Source organism: Gavia stellata, chromosome 21, assembly GCF_030936135.1.
Source record: "Gavia stellata isolate bGavSte3 chromosome 21, bGavSte3.hap2, whole genome shotgun sequence".
Lineage (NCBI taxonomy): Eukaryota > Metazoa > Chordata > Aves > Gaviiformes > Gaviidae > Gavia > Gavia stellata.
The window spans coordinates 4,836,843-4,851,847 of NC_082614.1; the positions used below are offsets into that span (position 1 = coordinate 4,836,843).

At 47.5% G+C, this 15,005-nt stretch overlaps 1 protein-coding gene across 1 annotated transcript; it reads right to left on the reverse strand.

The window, feature by feature from the left end:
* Positions 1-515: 515 nt before the first annotated feature.
* On the reverse strand, positions 516-7,277 carry PIK3IP1 (phosphoinositide-3-kinase interacting protein 1). The gene is made up of 6 exons (XM_059827743.1): positions 7,190-7,277; positions 6,868-6,984; positions 6,619-6,738; positions 4,408-4,593; positions 4,195-4,273; positions 516-2,139 (listed from the first exon to the last, which is right to left on the reverse strand). The coding sequence occupies exons 1-6, from the start codon at positions 7,275-7,277 to the stop codon at positions 1,932-1,934; spliced, it is 798 nt and encodes a 265-aa protein (XP_059683726.1). The 3' UTR covers positions 516-1,931.
* Positions 7,278-15,005: the final 7,728 nt, after the last annotated feature.

The following is a 15,005-nucleotide window of genomic DNA, read 5'->3' on the forward strand; positions in this document are numbered from 1 at the left end:
TACAGCCTGTTCTTGGAAACCTCTTACTCTGAAAGATGTAGTTCAAGGGGCCATTTGTTAAGGCAACAACTGACTGAAAATGCTAGCTATGCCAGTGCCTCCTGTAACCTGCTGTGCTCTGTCTCCATCATGCTTTCCAATGCAAGGCCCTGGGGGACAGAGCTGCTGCTGAGCAGCACCAAAGCAGAACTGACCTGCGTCAGCGCAGGAAGGGGCTGTAACTGAGAGCATCTTCCCACGGGCCAGCCTGCTTAGTCAGCACAGCTCACACACCCACAGCTGCTTTTCAGGAACAGTGTCCCAGTCCAAGACTAGCTGCTGGCAGCAAGGAGGCAAGCTCCATGCCCCTTGTCAGTGCTGGTGAGTGGAGGCACTGCTTGTAGGGATTTACCTTTGGGCCTGGGAAGTGAAGTGGCATCTTCCCGTCTCCTCAATTTGAAGTCTGCAACAAGCAAAAGGTTGCTGCTCTGGCAGGAGGAATGTACAGATGAGCCATAGTCCACACAGGTCTACAGAGCGTTTCTTTTAAGCTTTAATACAAGGTAGCACAATCTGCACCTTCTCAGAATGAGGTATTTAAAACATTTTACAAAGAAATGGTATTCAAAGGCATTTAAAAATAAAATGTTTCCCTTTTTTTGAATCAAACATTAACACTAAAACCCCTGCTGCCAATTGCTGCTCCCTGTTAGGCCCACAGCTATAAAGCAGATGGCTAGAAAACTTGAATGGCTTGAATCCCCTGAGGCGGGAATGGATGTTTCCCTGAACTGGCCTTGCCTTGGTGCCATTTGGGAGACACTGCAGCAACCATCCTTTCCAAACCCCCCGAAATGCTAATAAAAGTTGTTACAAAACCTCTCTAAAAGGGCCAGGCTCTGTAAGCAAGTAGTCTTGCTGCACAAGCTGAGTGTGTGTGAAGGAGGCTGGGCCAGGAGCCATGCTGTAACTTTGGGATCTTGCAAGAGCAGCTGCCCTGTCCTACCCTTAGAGCAAGAGCTGCTGCATCATCGCCAGGGTGACCTCCACAGCTGGCTTGGCCACTCTGTCCAGAGCTGGCTCTGTAGAAAGCCAAGGGAATGCGGAAGAGGATGTTACCTATCCTCAGTGCTCAACCTGCTCTAGGTAACTAAAGGGCAGTTTGTTTTCTTCACTCCACAACCATCTACTGCTGGCCTTTGGTCTCCTCATCTGTGTAAGTGAGCAGGAGACACAGACCACCCGGACACCTACAACTGTGGCTGTGCACATAGCACCACAGGGGAAGGGAGATGTGGCCTCAGCCCTGGAAGACCTGGATTTGTCAAGAACTTGAGAAGAGTTTTTCCAAATTGACACTGGGGCTAAACATACCGCTCCTGGCCAAAGCCATCCCTCAAATAAACTCTTCCTTGGAAAAAAACCTGATCCAGTAGCAGGATTCTGGACAGTGTCTCCAGCTCTCAGCTACTAAAGCAAAAAGACAGGAACTATAATCAGAGTGTAATTATCTAGCTAAGTCTGACGTGAAGCTCTCCTCAGTCCCTGCAGTACTGCTCCCTCCTGGGGTTCCAGGCTGAAACTTAAGTAACAGTGCACACTGTTCAATAGGAAAGGAACAGAAAAAGAGGAAGCCAAGACCACACTCCAGGCTATGGGATCTGTGGCCAGGTGTGAGCCTGGCCCATCATCCCCCCCAGCTCCTTGGCATGCCATGGAGATAGGTGGGAGGAAGCAGCAGGGTCCACCACACCAGTCCCCAGTTGGTCATGCACTGAATGGTGTCCCTCAAACAGATCGTGATGAACAGCCCATTGCTCCGTCCCTCTGCATCACCTTCATCTGGCTTTCATCAAAAAGAAAACAAAATAGAAATGAACACACGCAACCCCCGCACTCACAGTGGGAAGCTGGAGGCTTTGCTCAGCCTGTATCGCTCCTGCCCAAGCTGCTCAGGCACCAGGAGTACCTGCCTGCCCCATGAGCGGGCCACTGCCATCGTGTGTGTCCTCCACAGGCGTCTGGTTGGTGTGCACCACGATTGTGTTCTCATCTACAAGCTCACAGGCAGGATTGGTGAACGCTGAGAGTGGCAGAGTGATGCGCTGCATTTCACGCTCATAAACTTTCTGTTCATGCTTTTCCTTCAGGTCTTTCCCCCTGGATTAAAAAAAAAAGACAAAACATGTATGTGCATGGGGTGAGTGCCACTGCGTAGAGGCAGTCTCAGTAAAGGTGATACAGTAGAAAAGAGGGAACTCTGCTCTTTAAGAAACATGGTTCAGCTACGTACAAAGGGCCAGAAACATTCCTTACTGTAAGCAGAGGACCCCACGCGAGCATCTTTAAAAAACAAGAAGCCACGTGAAGTCTGTCCCTCCCTCATATACTGGCTTAATCACTGACATTGCTACAGCTAAATCATGACTGTAAGGCCAGGCTTCTCCTTCAAACCATGGAGCTGACAAATGTTTCCTTATACCTTATAGTCCCACAGCACTGCCTGGTGCACGCCAAGGGGAGCAGAGAGACACCGCAGAGCCCACTGCTGTGAAAAAGAGCTTCCGTAACATGCTTCATCTGATAGAAACAAATACTTGGAGGCGGTGACAGATTCTGCCTTTTGTTGTGGCAAATGAAGCTCTGTAGCAAATTAAGCCACGCCTCAAAGTACTTACTTCAGAGCTGACCCTGCCTTGTGCTGCTGAAGCGAACAGCTTAATACCACAACCAGCTCCTCTAACCTACCTCACTCTTCAGCCTGTTGCTAAGGGACGCGACACCTCTGTAATTTGTACTGAGGAAAAACTGCCTTGCTTTAAAAATGGATGGCATTAATAACATGTTGTCTCCAGAAAAGCTCTGTATACCAAAAGCTACTAAACCCGTTAAAGGTTTCTCACCACACCTACCTAAACCTGCCAGCTTGCACATGCAAATTTGAGAGCAAGGCAAGAAAAGAGACAGTAAACCTGCACTGCAGCCCTGCTGTGAGCTCTCTGGGATTGAAGAAGCAAAGCTGCATTTGGACAAAGCTCAACATTGGTCTACTTCTTCTTCCTGCCAAAGATGGGACAGGCACCACTCACTCCTCCTGGGGCTCGTGATCCCAACTAGACAGAGCTGCTGGGGTTTCCTGTCAGCACATAAGCATTTTGGCTGCTTTTCAAAGCTGCCTACAAGCATGCAGCAGTGGCTGCCGTTCCTGCCAGCACACTAGACAGCATTCTCTGAAGTGACACCTCAAATCAGATTCCTCGACAAGCGGCGCTCTGTGTTTCGCCCCTTATGTAACACTCCTCCCTCTGTTTTTTTTTTCTGTTGGCATTTATTATAAACACTTACATAAGGACACGTCCCAGCTTGGGAAAAGGCTCCTTCTGCTTGGTTGTGTCAGACTGCTGTCAAACAGCCAAAATACAGAACAAACCCTCCCAGAGGAGGGAGCCTGGGCCTTCACTTGCTGCAGCGACATTCACTGCTATTTGTTAATCCTGCCCTGTCTCTTACAACTAAGCTGCTTGCTATTACCGCTTACCTCAAACGCTGCTGAGCTACAGAAACATTTCTGCCCAACACAGTGAAGTGGCTGAACAAATCGTAACTTAAGTGTGAGTAAAAACTGACCCTAAAGTATACAGGAGCTTTGGTAAAATGAACTTTGTTTGACAAAAAAAGAAGTGCTGCTTGATATTCAGCTTCATAGGATATAATGCATGAGTGGCAAAGAATTTGCCAATTGTTTTTCTTCTAAAGCTAGCTAGACTAGAGAAGGCAAGGGAACAGGTGGCCTGCTAGAGGGATTGTTCTCTTTCTGATCACAGAAGAAACTTCCTGTGAGGGCACCTGGGATCTGCTCTCTCCAGCTCTTATGCAAAATTCAGCTCCCCTGGATGCATCTGAGAAAGCCACATCAAAGCATGTGTGCGCGCACACAACACAAAAAAACCCCCAAAATAAAGAGAGCAGTTTGAAACTTTAGGACAGCATACCACATTGATGGGTGAAATGGAGGAGAATGGGATTAACTCTTAAATAGTTCCTTCCTCAACATGACAAGTGAAACCCTCGCAGAATGTGCCATATCAAAACATATGCTTCTATCTGCCTTTTCATTAGGATCTGGTTGGGTCTGCAGGTGCTCAGACATTCCTGCTCTATATATCTTGCTTCATGCCTACACCAGCTTTTGGACAAAGGAGAATAGGCACTGACCTCTTATAGATGTATCCCAGGACAATGCCAGCTCCGATGGCAATGATTATCACCATCATGATCAGCCCCAGCACATATCCTGTGAAGAAAGAAAGAAAAGAGGCAAAATTAGAGGCAGTAGATCCAGCCATAGCATTGCTTTCAGAGCCTCAAAACAAATCCATCCTGCCAGAATTACAGGAATGGAGCCATCACATGATCCTGCGTTTGTACCTAGTGTCCCTAAGTCCTTCTTTTCTTTGGAGTTCATCTGCACTCTCTGACTGATCCCAATGACAGGCTGCACAGCGGCTGCCTCGCTCCGGGAGGGCAAGGTATCAGCCGGTTCAAACACCTGGTTGACCTCCTGAGAAGTACCAACTTCTGCTGTAGGGACTGGGGCTGTGGCAGCTGTAGCATCTGTTGAGAGGAAAAAGAGACAAAAAAAATACAAAGCATTGATGAGTACTTCAAAACAACACATGCCTTGTGAGTGGGACAGATCTAGACTGGTATCACTGAACTGCCTTCAAAGTACACTGACAAACACTTGTTCCATCTTAAGTTGTTGCCAGAAATCCTACCACGGCAGACAAGAAATGTACTCTTCCCCTCACTTTCCTTTGACATGAACCTATTTTAAGAGTGCAAGGCACCACCACAGATGAGACAGAAGTCAGACAGTAAAACGAAACCCAGGTTCAGGGCATGAGTCCAGGGGATGCACAATGACTTCATTTAGTGTACAGATCGATATACAGGCTGCAGCTTCCATCATGCTGAACAGACATAAAAAAGGTGATGAGAATCTCCATCCCGAATCTCCCAGGAGCCGATTTATCTATCTTCTGCCTCAGTCTTCCTGACAGAGGAAGGTTTGACTGAAGGAGACTCCAGCTGATGTGAAAACAACCTGGGGACGCTCTTCTTACCCAGCCCCTTTTTGCAGCCATGTAGTGAAGTCCTTTAGCATGATGGACAGGCTAAGTCAGAGCACCACTTCAGGTAGCACAGCCACTGACTAGTGTTAAGTACAGCAAGCTTCTCCTCAGCCAGAGCCCAAACAAAGGTGCATAAGGATGGATGCTCATAGCACAGGCTCCTTCCCAGCCCTGTGGATTTTTTATCAACGGCATTGAACGATTTTCAAGGTAGCTCCTTCTTTTATGACACAGTTAAAATGGAAGCTGTACCACAGTAAAAGCTATGACAGTGGAAAGTAGGTATCTATTACCTGTCCCTGAACAAAAAAACCCCACTTTTTGGAAATGCATCCACACCTGAAAACTCTCTCCACCTGGCTCTCACCCCACAGCTGGCAGTAACTCCATGTGGATTTTCTATTTGCAGCCATTTTGAGTCCTCAGTGGAATGTGAAATGGAAGTACATAAGGGGGAGTTAGAGACAGGAAATCAGGGTCTCCTGCGCTGCACAGTGACTTTATGTAGGGTCAGCCAGAGAAGGTGAACTAAGGGGAGCTGCAGGATACAACTACAATAAAAAGGTGCCCAGTCTGAGACACAAAAATAGCCCAACCCCTTAAGCATGTAAATGGTGTATTGGCTGAAAGGTCAGGTAACTCTCCTGATCCCAAAGCTGCAGGACTGTTTTGAGAAAGGGTCTTGGCAACAGAGCATTTGTTTTCCTTCATCTTCAGGGAAAAGCAGGCAAAAAAACCAGCAAAGTGAAGAAAAGGGGAGGGTGCATGTGGCAAAGTGTTTACATGCAAGGATAGCAATCCCAAGGGACAGTGGAGTGCGTAAATCTTGAGGGGCTCAGAAATAAGTAAACAGTTCAAAAAAACCAAGTCGTTACTTTGGCCTCAGTCAATACTAACACCTCCTCTCCCTAAAACAGGCTTCCGCTCCAGTTCTTCTCTTGGCAAACTGTTTCCTACCCTGACTATCCAGGAGAAATCCAGTGTTTGGGGGTTTCCATTTCTGTCCTCCCTTCAGTTCTCATTTTCTCCCAAGTTCTTTCCCCCAGCCTGTACCCAAATTCACCCTGGCACTCATTCAGCAGCAGGACACTTGTTTAGACAGCAGTAACATGTCCCACAGTAATGGTCTACCAACATCTCTGCAGTTCCTAGATGCCCAGACTTCAGCCTTTTCCAACACAGCTAAAGAGCTCTATAGTGACTAGTGAAATGAGGAGGGGGGCCAGGGCTTTGCACAGGCCTTTTCTGGCACTAATGGAAAAGCTCTAGGGGTGGAGCAAAGCACAGCGGGGAGGCAGAAGAGCACACACAGGGGAGGGCCGGAGGGGAGCCCTGGGTTCCTGGGTGAGGGCAGTACGTGCTGCCATAGCCCGGGCTTGTTGGTGCGCAGGGCGAACCCCACCCTGGTGGCAAACCCAACCCCCAGCGGCAGGAGGCAGGCCGGGGAGGGCAATGCCCCGAGGAGGGCAGGAGGAGAAGCAGGGCCGGCTGGGGCAGCTCCTACCTGAGCATTGGGCGATGTCGCAGGGTCTCCGCTCGGGGACTCCGTCGGCGCCTCGGATGTAGCACCAGGGCGCGGCGTCGCCGTCCGGGTTTCTGCAGCTGTTGTGGTCCTCGGCGACGGCTGGAGAGTACCGGGCCGTCAGCGCGGGGACCGCCGCGGCCCTGGCGCCCCCAGCACCCCGTTCCCCCGATATCCACCACCGCCGGCTCCCCCAGCCTTCCCCGCTCCCTGCCCGACCCCCGGACCCACCTGCCGGGAGCGCGGCGCCGGGGCCGCTCCGCACCGCCAGCCAGTTGAGGCACGGGGCGCCGCCGGAGGCCACTCGCCGGCTTCCGCGGTAGGACGCGCCGTTGCCGCGGAGGCACTCTGCGGAGAGACGAGGCCAGGCCATGCGGACGGGCCGGGCAGCCCCCGCCGCCCCGGGCCGCTCCCCAGCCCGTCCCCCGCGGATGCGGGGCCGGCCCCCCCCGCCCTGCCCAGGGGGTCGCCCCCCCCCCCCCCCCGAGACCGGGCTTTGTCCCCCACAACAAAGCCGGGCCGGGCCCCCCGCGGCGGGCGGGCCAGCACTCACCCTCCGCACCCCGGGCAGCCGCCAGCAGCAGCGAGCCCAGCAGCACGGCGCCCAGCGCCGCTGCCCGCCGCGGGCCCCCGCGCAGCATCCTCGGCGCGGAGGGCGAGGAGCCGCCGCCAGCCCGGCCGCGCAGCTCGGCTCCGCTCGGCGCCGCGGCGAGACCTGCCCCGGCTCTCCCCTCCGCGGTAAACAACCGCCGGGCTGCGCTTCCCCCCCCCCGCCCCGCAGCCGCTGCCGGGTCCTAACGCTGCCGCCGCCCGCCCCCGGGCGGCTCCCGGCCCCGTCGGGCAGCCCCGGGAGGGGATGGGGCGGCTGCCGCGGGGCAGGGCTCGGGGCAGCCGGGAACCTGCCGCTGCTCTCCCGCGTCCCAGAGGGTCCCCCGCCCCGGAGCAACGGGACCGGGCGCAGCGATGGGTGGTCGGTACCGCGGGGGCTGTTTGGCTCGGGAGAAACACGGGGAAACGCTCCCGAAGCGCAGCTCCGCGTCCCCGGGCCTGTCCCCTACAGCTGCAGGAAATTCTTGGGCCAGAAGAGGAGATTCCTGCCATGGAACTGGGTTTGAACCGCTGGACTGTGGCAGGGAAAGTGTTTGTCTTCGGGGACCTAAAATTACTATCTCCCCTTAGAGAACTACCACGAAGGACTACATTCCCCTGCCCTCATTCTCTCCCTTTGGGTTCCCTTAGGTCTAGAGAGAGAGAGAGATCACGTGTGGGGGGTACACACTACTACGGAAGCTGTGCACCCCCACGTTAAAGGTTTACATTCTCGCCTCTGCTAATCGACTACTTTCCTTTGACTCCACATACTCTAAGAGCTGTGCCTGCTTATAGAAACATGAGGTAAACAGCCCGAAAATGCTTTAGAGTAATTATACTGCAGGCATCCAGCCACCGTGATAAAGCCTCTCTGCAGACATTTCAAATGGGTTACAATAGACACTTCTGTTTCCAAACAGGCAGAGGTATTCAGATACTGCAACGCCCAGTGACTGTACACAAGCATCTGGAGTCATCAGCAATGTTTCTATTTTACACCAGTGAAAAACAAGCAGCTGAATACTTGGTCCTGTTCAACAACGAGCTCCCAGAGGTGGCCTGGGCCAGCTGATGGGTTTGTAGCCAAAGCACAGGCCTGCAGCACAAGGTGCTATTTCTGGCTTTCCCACAGAGTTCCTTCTGACCTTGGCCGCTCTGTCTGCTTTACTTCTTTGCTCTTTCCCTTCCTTTCTGTTCCATGAGGTACAATCAAACCTCCCTTCTCACAGAGGACAGGGAAGTTCCCTTCTTTTAAAGTGCTTTGAAATCACATGGAAAACATTGAACACATAAAAAGTATTTCTATGCCAGGAAGCTGCATGTTGAATTCCGTGTTTGGTGAATCACTTTTTGGGGCAGTGCTGGCTGGAGCAGCTGTCCTTCCCTTCCACTCCCAGACGTTTCCACCCTGGCAGTGCTCTCTGTCAGGCTGCTACAGGTACTTGAGTGACAAGCAGGCTCAAGGTGCTGATCCAACCCAACTTTTGGCCTTTTTGTACCAGGTCACACACACTTTAAACCTTTACAGCCAGGTCGCCTGCTGCATCCAGTCCACAATAGAGCCACAAAAAACCAGATGTACCAGCATGAGAGAGGGGTAATGAGGAAAACAGGTCAATTAACCAGCACTACCACTGAACATGAAACCATAAGCCTTAGCACTTGTGTGTAATTCATGCTTTAACAACATGATTTAACACTACAGTAAATTTAGTTTAATAATGTCAGATTGAAAAAACTGCACCCAGGTTGTAAAAAACAAACAAACAAAAAAACAACAAAAAAACCACCCCCAACTGTGTGGGTCCTGACCAACATCACCAGCTAAGATGTCTGCTTTATGGCATCATACTCATTGTCTTCACAGACACTCAGTTACTGCATTCCTTATGCTCTCCAGTTACTCTCTGTGAAAGCAAAGCTAACTGGAGTAAGCAAGAATTTTTAATAAGGGCTATTCAATCAGGCCTTCTGTTTGTAATAGCTCTTCATAAGAGATTTTATGGAACAAATTCCATTCAGTCAGAAACTGCAGGGCCACACATGCATCCAGAGGCACAGTTTGTCCAAATGAGTTTGCAGAGGGCTGCCAACCTGTACAATTAATTTCTTTTAGCTCATTTCAGGAGACTAATGCTTCCATGCCACCTTGCACAGAAAGCACCTCCTCCTGTACATACTGATCCAAGAACTGCAGGCTGGGCAGTAATCTCTGTGGAAACAAATTTCAGACCTTCCCAGCTCTCTCCTCTGTTATGTAACAAGATAAATGTGCACTTCTCAGTACACCCAGCCAAGTTCCAGCAAACAATTTGAGTTTCTAGTCCGCAGAAGGACAATGGGGAATCTGAGAGAAATGCAAAAACTTTCATATTAATGGTAAAGATCAAAGTCTTTTCCACGACTGACTTCTAAGCATAATTTTTTCTCTTTCATCTCTAGCTTTCTCCAGGATGAAGGAAGATTTATGCCTGGCAGTTTCACAGAGTTAAGTTTAATAGGATGCCAGGTGGCAGCTGTCAAAGGCAGACTCAATTGCTCTTTCTGCCGTTTGGGAATGGGTTTGCTCTTCTTGCTACACTTTTCGAGATTAAACCTGACATTACTTCCTAGGACTTGATTTCAAAGTAACTACCCAAACTATACCTAAGTTAACAGCTCTGCAACTACACCCTCACATAGTTTACATGTGTAAGTCTGTAGGTATATACGCATACACGTACCACAACACATCCACACATCCACAAACACTTCAAAGGAGAATACATATGCTATTTTTAGGAATGAGGGACATTAAGCATCCTTCCTAAACTCAGTGTGAACCAGTTTCAGCTGTGAGTGGGTACCTTTCTGCTGTTTACTTTATACAGGTTCCAGAATGAACGTCTGCTTTTTCTCTCTCCTGTCTGTCAACTGCTTTTTCTTGTTTGTTTGCTCTACTTTTTCATCTGTGGAAAAATTCAAAGTGTATGGAGAGTTTTCTTAAAGAAGAATAATACAAGGAAGCTAACATATAGCACAGCATGCTGTGCAAAGGGAGGCAACCACAGATGTATAGCTCTGGAAGGACTCCACAAGAAGTCATCAAACCCACCCTCCTTGTCTGGCCACTGCCAAGTTTGTTCAGATCTTCCCAAGGCAAAAGTTCATCTAACCTCCTATGAAAGAACTAACACGCTTTATTACTTAATCTTACTAAATAAGATACCGGGGAGAGTAAGCGAAATCAATTTTCTAAGTATTCTTTCCTAGCCAAATTAACATGGATTGCTTAAAATGGAAAAAGCTGACCATTGCCCTCCTTGTAACAGGGCATATGTCACGTTCCCATAACTTCCCCTTTCTTCTTTCTAGGCAAACCAAAATTATTCTTCCCATTTTTCCTCAAAACTAGTTTTTCTACATCTTTTTTCATTCCAGTTCACCACTTCTCCTGTTTTTCTGCTTCCTTCGTAAATTGCGATGCCCGAGAATGAAGACAGTACGCTCTGAGGCCTCATCCACCATGAACAGAGTATTAGAGCAATTTGTGCTTAAAGCTTAAAAACCTGTAAGCATCAAATGCTACTAAACACTATTAAGTACTTGCAACTCCAACAAAAGCAGGTTTTTTTTACTCCTTTGCTGGCTCTGTCTGGATTATGAAAATAACTGTGGGTCTCACCTGTAAAAAGCCTTCTGTAAGCAACGATGTAGGAGTCAGAAACAAGTATGTTTTATTCCTAACCTAGAAACAATCTGAATAAAAGAAAAAAACATCACGGCTGCAACAAAAGGATCAGATGTTGAGTTTATGAAACTGAGCCCAGCATAACCAAAAATCAAGACAGAGACAGCCACTACAAAGGAGTCAGTGTGCAGCGATAGAGAGAAGTATCTGATTGCACTGTTGCATCCCCCTGCTGACATGTTCAAGGAGAGGCTTCCCCTCCCCCTTCAATCTGACAGCATGAGCTATTGCTAAGTAAATGCCAGCCACAGCCTCCAAGGACTAACAAGGAAGTCTGCAGAAGCAAAACAACCATGTGTGATATTTGAACTGGTTCAGACTGGTTCAGAGAGTTTGCTCTACTCACTCAAACTGCCTTCTCAGATGAGCTTTCTGTGTGGGCTGTAATGAAAGGATAGAGGCCTCAGGAGGGCAATCTGGGTCCTATTGTTTACTGGGGGAGAAGCACTGCAGCTACACTTCTCTAGCATTAAGAGATTAGCACTAAATACTCTCAGCAATCACTGACTTAAGAAATTTCACACCCTGAGTCCTCTCTAACAGCAACACTTGTTTGTCCTTTTAGTCACAGATTGCCCACTGCCTTTCCACAATTCCCTCAGGGGTTTTGATGTGCCCAACTGCCCACAGACATCTGTGTTCACACTGGTCCACTGTGGCTTGGATCATGGCTCTTATCTCTTTGCCCTGCTGGAGCATTCTGGAATTGGGTATCTGGACCACGGACACTGCTTTTACCTGCTATCCAATGGCTGTGTCTCCTAGCAAGATACCATAAAACTGTAGCAATATTGTTAGGAATAAGGTACAGCTGCCAAAAGATGTTTCAGCCCCCATTTGCACTGTTGTTTTTCTACAGACGCAGGCTGCTATTGACAAAAAACAGAGCATGCATTTTTAAGGGTGGAGAAAGGGAAGTTATTTTGAAAGATACTGTGATCTACTCAGAGAATACATAGGTCTTTGAGTCAAGAACAGGAGCCTTACTCTGAATTCTTTTACCGATTTGTTGTTTGAGCTTCTGCCTCAGTTTCCCATGTTAATACTATTTATGTCACAGAGGCAGAAAGGATTTCATGTCTGCAAAGTGCTTTGATAGCTTCAGACATGCGATACATACCTTATGAAATGGTATTCAAGGGGAAGGAATCATGAAGTGGGATATGCATGGAAGGTCTTAAGATGTTCTCAAGTTCTACATAGGTAGTGCTGACTTACATGAAAAGCACATATAAGCATTAATGCAGGAAGAAAAACAGAATGTGTTGTGTTTGGTTTTTTTAAGGTATAAAAGTATCTTTGTAGACTTCTTGTTTCTTAATTCACTGTTGTGCACAGCAGTAACTAGCAAAGCTAAGCAGTCAGATAAATCAACATTTGTTCTTGTTAGAAAATGTCAATCTAAAAATAATGGTTTATCTACACGTGAGAAACATGAAAAAGGCAGCACCAAAACATCTGAAGATTTGAGTCAAAGGGAATAAAGATTTCTGTTCTGATATCTGTTCAAATTAACTTCCAATGAATTGGACAGGACTGTTAAATATCCTTCTACCAATCTTTCACTCACCATGGAAGCTGATTTCACAGTCAAACAGAAGTGATAGCCCAAAACTCTCCTGTTTAAACTTCAATAATCATGGAATATTATCAAAGTAAGAGTTAGATTCCATTGTGGAAAGCATGAGGTTACGGAGTTGCACTTAAATATGCAAAACTTCCAGTTCCTGCAGAAAATACACCACATCTAAATAAAGAACAACTCGTTATAAGCAAGGGACCCATATTCCATGCCAACAGAAAGACAATAAGGTTATAAACTTGTACACATAAAAAAACCCCAAACATATATTTTCTTATCTATCTAGGGGTTTGGGACTAGGACTGGAGTCATTAACAAAAGAGCAGAGACCCATTTTTGTAATGGGTCTGTTGTAATTCAACATGTGAGCAGAGAAGCAGAGACCAAACCTTTCAGTAGAGCTACTAGTGTTCCCTCATAAAAGCGCAGGATTCGCAGACATTTACAATGCAGAGCGCTCACCTCTGGATTTTATTTTCTTAGCTGACCTGAAAGCAGATAAAACCATTGGCATATAGGTACTGTGAAAGACCTCGCTCCACAGGTGTTTGCCTGAGGCTGCGGGAGGAGTTGTTTATTTTGGGAAGTTGCCCTTTCTTTCCTGTGTAGAAAGGCAAACCTCTATTTTCTCTTTGGGTTGCACACATGCCATAGGCATGCAGAGATAGCCTTTTTCATTACTCTCATATATGCATGTAGACTTTTTTACATCTATTTACAAAAGCAAAGACTCTGTTCCTTATGCATGTTTACAGAATAGGGCAAACCTCTGTTGTTACTTTAGTCTTGAGTTTGCCATTCTTTTAGAAAGTTAGGGCTCAAACTGATAGCACCACAAGGAGAGAAAAAGACCAGGAAGGAACAAAGACTTAGTAAAAGTTTCACCTCATACTCCACTTACTTCTTTAGAATATAATGGTGTTGAGCTAGAACATAGTGCATTTGACTAATGACCTAGCATCTGAGGTAGGCAGGCCAGAAGCATTGCAAAAATATGTTTATATATCCTGTCTCATTCTTATTTTCATTGCCTTCCAGGTATTCAATGAGGACAATACCAAATTTCACGTAGGTACTTGTTACTCCATCCACTTATGCTAAAAGAATGTAAGAAATCTCATTGCACAGCACCAGAGAAAGGATTTTCTAGACAAAGTAAGGCCATCCTGATACACAATGTTGCAACCTGCCCATGACACTATGGGTTTTCATATAGAGCTGTGGAGATGGGCAAAGGCAGGAACCGTCTCTGAAAAGAGCAGCATTTTGAGATACGAGAAATACAGGCTGTCTCTCTGTGCACTCGTGGTCTCTACTCTCCGTCTCCAGGAAATGAATGCATGCAGCCTGCAGAGTTTAATTCTCTTTTGGTTTATTACTATTTAAAAATCAGGTTTTGTATCCCCTTCTACAGAGGCTTCACCTTCCAACAGAACATACAAAAAATACACACAATAGAAAAAAAAAAAAAGATAGGTAGGTAAGTTGCTTTATACAAACAGGTCCCTAAGAACCCAAAAAGGCTAAAACAGGCTCGGTTTCAATAGAAGCAGGCCCATAAATAGGCAAGAGACTTCATTCAAGTAGGGAAAGAGTCATCCATCCTCACCTAAGATCCTTTCTTGCTCACACTGAAGACAATGGGAGGATTCCCAACAACTTCAGTAGAAGCAGGATTGGGATTCATCAGAGCCAATGGCAAACTTTTCTGCTCCTTCCCTTCCAAGGCACTGTCTCTTCCATACAGCGTGCGGCCAGGGAAAAATGCCAGTTTTCCTGGCTCATCCCACACTCATGTTTCAGTTGTTCACTCTACAGGACATCTGAGAACAGCCTTTTATTTTCTCTCTTAAACTGTGTATTTGCACTAATTGCAGCAAACTTTCAGATTACAACAGTACGGAAGAGAAATTCTGAGCCCAAGAGCAAGGCTTGGTTGATTATTTAACAGCCAGCAGTCAGTCTGACAACTTTGCAGAGGGCATGTAAAAATTGCCTGGAGAAGGCACCAGTTTGTAGACACAGCAGCCAAAAAGCTATAGCAAGCATGAGACTGGTTTGTTATAAAAGCACTTACCCAAGCTCACTATGTGACTGCAGGAAGCTCAAGAGCATTTGTGGCTGCCAGTGGCTGTATGAAGTGACCCCATGGTCCACGTGGAACCCAGGAGCTGGGAGGGAGTCACTGGAACATCAGTGAGACACCAGTTACCTCCTCCCTTCACATCTCAGCTCAGAGCACTTCCAGGTCTCCAAAACTGCAGCACAAGTAGAGAGGCCACCCAGGAAAAGCTTCATTCACATAAACCCTGAGAGCAGATCTATAGTGCCAGGCAGTCTTTAAATTATTTTAAATATTTCACCTTTCAGGAAAAATGTGGCCAAATATTTAACTTTGCATTACCCCTGAAGTCGGTGAGGCCAAACGTTTGTAGCAGAGTTCAGCAGCACAATTGTGCAGCACAA

Coding starts and splice junctions, on each gene's coding strand:
- PIK3IP1 (XM_059827743.1), bottom strand. CDS start 7,277: ATGCTGCGCGGGGGCCCGCGGCGGGCAGCGGCGCTGGGCGCCGTGCTG. Junction 6,985..7,189: donor GGCTGCCCGGGGTGCGGAGG/GTGAGTGCTGGC, acceptor GTCTCTCCGCAG/AGTGCCTCCGCGGCAACGGC. Junction 4,274..4,407: donor GAAGGACTTAGGGACACTAG/GTACAAACGCAG, acceptor CTTTCTTCACAG/GATATGTGCTGGGGCTGATC.